Genomic DNA, 5,241 nt, shown 5'->3' with positions numbered 1-5,241 from the left:
CACTTAATTTAGGCTTCAAGACCTGTCTATCATCAAGCTATTTTTTTGAACTAAATATCGCTAAAATGGCAACAAGATGCCAAGCCGCCGAGCAGCTACTTCAAGCCACCATATTATTGAACCATCAATTAAAATGAATCGAGATAAGTCATTGAGTTAAGCTATTAAATTATTAAATAATTTTTCTCACAATAATTATTTGGAGTTAGAATTTACCCTAGTATCATTAGTTATAAAAATGGAGATGTAAAAAAAAGGTACCTACCAACTTTATAAAAATTATTTGATAATCAATGTTGTCTTCGTTATCTTCCTTAGATAAATTTGTTACTATAATTTAACAAATTAGTCCTGTTTCTTAGAAATATTTCTAGCTCGTCACTGCTTACACGTAGGGATCTAATCAAATTTAATGCTGTGGTAGCTTGCTCCTAGCTTTTTGGTTAATTTGGATAGCCAAATATTATCACTCACCCTACCAACTGGATATATATCATTCAACCTTTATATTTTGTTTTTAATGTCTCAAAATCACGTTGAGTTATTTTACTCTAACAACAGCTAACGTTATAGAGAAAACTCTGTTACTTTTAATAATAAAAATATTAAAATACTAAAAATACCTCTAAGTTGACTTTAAAATTTACTTGTCTATTTACATTAACCTAAAAATTTTATTCAAAGGCATTAATGTTATTTTGTATTTACAGTTGCTTTGAATTATCTATATGGTTATTAACCATTAAGAAAACTAATAGCAAGGTGTTATTGAAGTATTTTGAGCAAAATGCAGGATTGAACTATAAATATCCTTATCCGTTGGGTGTTTTTAATAAATTACTCTAGAAATTAACAGCCACTCTTTCAAAGGGAAAAATATTAACAACTTTTTCCCTTTCTACACCTTGTAATTCGATCTTATCACGATGAGCATCCTATATTACTTAGTTCCTCAGGATTATGCTCAGTATTTAATTTTCTGATACGTGTTAAATTTTATTTAGTAAAAAAAAAAGATTCAGTGATGAGAGTGAAACGTTCAACTTTTTCTCTGTTGCAAGAAAATGACCTATAGCATTTGCTCACTATGTGTGATTTTTCTCTGAAGCATCTTTTTCTTTGCACAAATGTGCTTTGGAAAGGGGAAATAGACTAGCAAATATATCAAAATCTAAGACCAAAATATAGATGATGATAGCCAAAATTGAAGAAAAAAGAAGAGACACGTTTCTAATAAAACTTAACCACACAATGAAGCTATGCCAATTCTGACCAAAATATAGTGGGCAATTTCTGCATGCCAACACCCAAATTCCTCGCAAAAGACTTGCAACTTCTCAAGTTTTGGAAAAGATTCGAACAGCACTACTGCAAATCATTGTCAGGAAAAGCATTTGCAATAATATACGCTGCTAATTCTTTTATACTTTGAAAGTTATACCGCTATCTCAATCAACTATTTATATGAAAATTTTAAAAATAATTAAGAAAATTGTCAAGTCTCGGAGAAAATATTTCCTCAAACTTTCAATTTTCTTATTAAAAAATAGCTGACTGGTTTGGATAAAAGTGTATTACTCTTCTAAGAAAAAAAATTTGGTAGGGCTAAATTTGCCAAATGTTTGTATATAGTGAGCATAGTACGTAGATGCAGTAGGAGATCCTCTCAGGCGCAGTTTATAGGAAATTTCTGCAGTCCGTTTATTTTACGATGACCTTAAATTATGCTTGATAGTCAATGAATAGCTGCCAACTACCCAGATTACTTTAGGCTGTAGGATTAGGTTGGAAGATAGAGATGACAGAGATGTCAAGGAAAAGAGTAAATGGAGAAAGATAATGGAAAAAGTACGAGCGAAGTTAAAATAGATTTCAGAATTAGCTATCGATTGAATAGGAAAGATGATAAAGAAATAAGGAATGGAATTGAGATGTTGAAATGTTTTTTAGGATAATTTCCTTTTCATCCTTTTGAAATATCATTTTTTTTTTACCCAATAAATTTTTTTGTGTGTATAAAATAGTAATAGTTCAAGAGTACAAAGAGAATTATCTTAACTTTTTATTCAGATAGATCATTAGGCCTAATCTAATCATCTATGGTATATAGATTAGATAATTAACTCCCTTGGAAAAATATACAAATCATATCGAGGCGAACCTAAATTGATGTTTTTTATATTGGAATTTTAGATAAGAGCAAAATGACTACGAAGCAAGAGAGAAGAGACAAATTTGTCAATTAAATATAACTTATAAGCGACTAATTCCCGTCCACAGTTTTACCACGGATTTCGAATAATTTGCCAAAATATGATAGTTGAAGGGATCTAAGAATAATAAAAATTTATTATCTACGGGGTCAAAATAGAACAGCAAATGTGTCAGGCGAATCAGAAAGAGAGCAACAGTAATAAAAACGACAAAATAAGCCCAACTTAGTTTGCTTAATACGAAGCTTGTAGATACAAAAATATATACAAATTGGATGACAAATCCTGAACAACTCCTGACATACACCTTTATACAAATTTAATGCCTACCAAACCCCTAAAATAAAAAAGAGATCATGTGATAATAAAGATTGCCATCCTCTCTCTCTCTCTCTCTCTCTCTCTCTCTCTCTCTCTTCTTTTATTCTCCATATACCTACATGAAAAGTTACTTACATGAAGAAGAAAAGGATTAGTAGTGGTTGAAATGTACACTAATAAACACAAAGACCTCCCTGCCCTAAGCTTCCTTAGCTTAGGGAGACATCTGACCTTCTTATGGACTACTATTTTTCCATGTTAAATTTTTCGTCTCTCATCACTCCTCTCTCTTCCCTAAGTGCTTCAAAGCAAAGTGAGCACTTAGAGGGTGGGTACTCCTTGTTATGTATATGTGCAACTTTGTGTGTTAGGCCACGGCGGTGATGCCATGGCTCCGGCGATCGCGATCGAGGCAATCAAAACCCTCGATCCTCACGGCGGCCGGCTCGCAGCCGAATTTTGCCCGGACCCGGGTGTTCCTCGGGGACATCTGCGGTGGGCCGGAGTGAATTATTGGTGTTGGGATGGGACCCACCGGGGTCGGCGGGCGGTCCACGCCGAACCGGGCGTCATGGACCAGTGGGTTCGCCGCCCTGATCGGCGGGGAGCCGCAAAAGAAGGGCGGAGATGAGGCCACCGGACTCTGTTCACCTCCCTGCAATATAAGTAAAAATTAACAAAATAAATAAATAAAAATTCTTAGCTATCAGGTAAAACAAAAATTAAAGACAAAATTAGGAATCTTCTTACGAACTCTCTATTTAGAATTAGAAATATATGTATATATATATATATATATATATATATATATATATATATTTGTGTAATTAATTTGACTAAAGATTTATTTTTAAAACAAGATTTGTGAAGCTATAATTAATTAATTCACATGTTTGGCATGAGGCGAAGGACCTACTACCATCAAAAGGCCTATTTTCTTTTTCTATCGACATACATAAACAAACAACATAATTTGAATGAACTATATACCTTTGAGAGGAACATATCAAGTAGCTCGGCTCCGGCCTTGGAATCGTATAGATCTGGTTGATTACTGCATGGCAAAAATTAAAAATTAAAAATTAAAAAAATCTAAACGAAGAAGAGAAAAGCTTAATACGAGGTAAAATAAAGCTACCTTGCCTGCCACCGGAGCGGTCGAACCGGGTCGACGACGGAGAGTGGCCCAAGCCGGCGAGGTTTAGGGCAAAAAACCGGGCTTTTCCAGTCAGATACGGCCACGGCGCCCCTCATCTCCTCGCAAGCAGGGAAAGCGCTCTTCTGCATCGCATAGTGATTCATCCTTCCCCCCTTCGAGATCTAAATATATAGCCTGTTGAGAAAAAAAATTGCAGCAAAAATGCTTTAGATCCCTATGATTTCTCCTTCGGAAAAGGTTATATAGGAGAAGAAAAGATTTGGGTATCAGTCGGGCTAAAGAAATTTGTGCTAAAATGGAAGAAGTTTAGAAAAATTCCATCTCGGTGCCGTAAAGATTTGAATTTTTATAACTTTTTAAGGAATATAAAGGCAAGGAGACCGAATAGGATTCAGATCTGGAGGAAGAGCCATAAAGGGAGAGAAAAAAATGATCAAAAAATATATTTTAGATAAGGAAATAGAAGATATCTTACCTTAGTTGCCTCTCTATCTCTCTCTTTCAAACAGAGGGGAAGAGAAATTAGTTCTAAAACTACAAGAAGAATAAGAAAAAGAAGAGATGCCGAGATGAGGAAGAGAAGGAGAGGAAGGGAGGGGCTCAGAGAGGATTTATAATGATAACAATAGGAGACAGCTACCACAGAGTAAGAGAGAAAAAAAAAAAAGGAAGACGTGAGGATATCAAAAGGTTAGGCAAACGCCAGTAGTAATGGCGATTAAAAAAATTGAGAAATAAATATTAAAACGATAATAAAAGAATAATAAAAATAAAAGGGCAAATTTTTATTGGTTCACGTTTATGGCACCACTCGACGAAAGGCGCGTCCACTGGAGGGAGTATGACCGTTGGATTTGTTTCTAATAAATTATTCGGATTTAAAGTGATGGGTGTAAAAAAAAAAATCTAACGGCTAGTAGTGGTGACCAAAGGAGCCGTCTCTGACGAGCTAACTCTTTTCTTGTTTTTTTTTTGTTCTTTTCTTCTTATTATTTATATTTATAGTTTTTGTTATAATATTTTGGTTTTTATGTCGTTTGCCTTATGGTTCGTGGTCATACCCATGGGCTCGCTTTTTGTGGGTTCCCGACGCGTGTGAGAGCGTGACCATTTCAAAGTTGAAAGGCCAAAGTAAAGCGAAGGGGCGCGCCGTTGGGCAGACGAATGGGCTCCACTTTCAAGGCATGTTTTTTTTTTATATAATGTTAGGATTTTTTCTTTCTGTGAAAGTTTTCCATTTCTTTCTTATTGGGCTCAACTCTCGAGGCATGTTTTTAAATATGGTATGGAAGAGAGCTTGCCCTATTTTGCAAAACGGGTTTGCAAACTCGGAGAAGAAAGCAAATTTTCACTTCACGTCTGTGTTTTAGTGTTACTATGTAATTATGTACGGATAAAAGGAAGTGATGTTTAAATTTGTTTTTAAGGAAAGTATCTGCTGTAGGTAAGGATAATACTTTTCCTTTGGTGAGAGGCACAATTAAATATGCAAACTACCTCTCTTTTTAAAATAATACTTGGACCTGAACTTATGAAAATATCTCAAAT

The 5,241-nt window shown here is 34.8% G+C and overlaps 1 protein-coding gene across 1 annotated transcript; it reads right to left on the bottom strand.

Moving 5' to 3' along the window:
- Positions 1–2,414: 2,414 nt before the first annotated feature.
- LOC140782743 (uncharacterized) lies at positions 2,415–4,375 on the bottom strand. Its single transcript, XM_073129487.1, has 4 exons — positions 4,169–4,375; positions 3,673–3,867; positions 3,525–3,588; positions 2,415–3,189 (listed from the first exon to the last, which is right to left on the bottom strand). Exons 2-4 carry the CDS (start codon positions 3,834–3,836, stop codon positions 2,902–2,904), a joined length of 516 nt encoding a protein of 171 aa, XP_072985588.1. The 5' UTR covers positions 3,837–3,867; positions 4,169–4,375; the 3' UTR covers positions 2,415–2,901.
- Positions 4,376–5,241: the final 866 nt, after the last annotated feature.

The sequence above is a fragment of the Typha latifolia genome, chromosome 2 (assembly GCF_019914945.1).
Source record: "Typha latifolia isolate L0001 chromosome 2, TyphaL0001v2, whole genome shotgun sequence".
In the NCBI taxonomy this organism is placed as follows: domain Eukaryota; kingdom Viridiplantae; phylum Streptophyta; class Magnoliopsida; order Poales; family Typhaceae; genus Typha; species Typha latifolia.
This window is presented reverse-complemented; position numbering and strand designations above follow the sequence as displayed.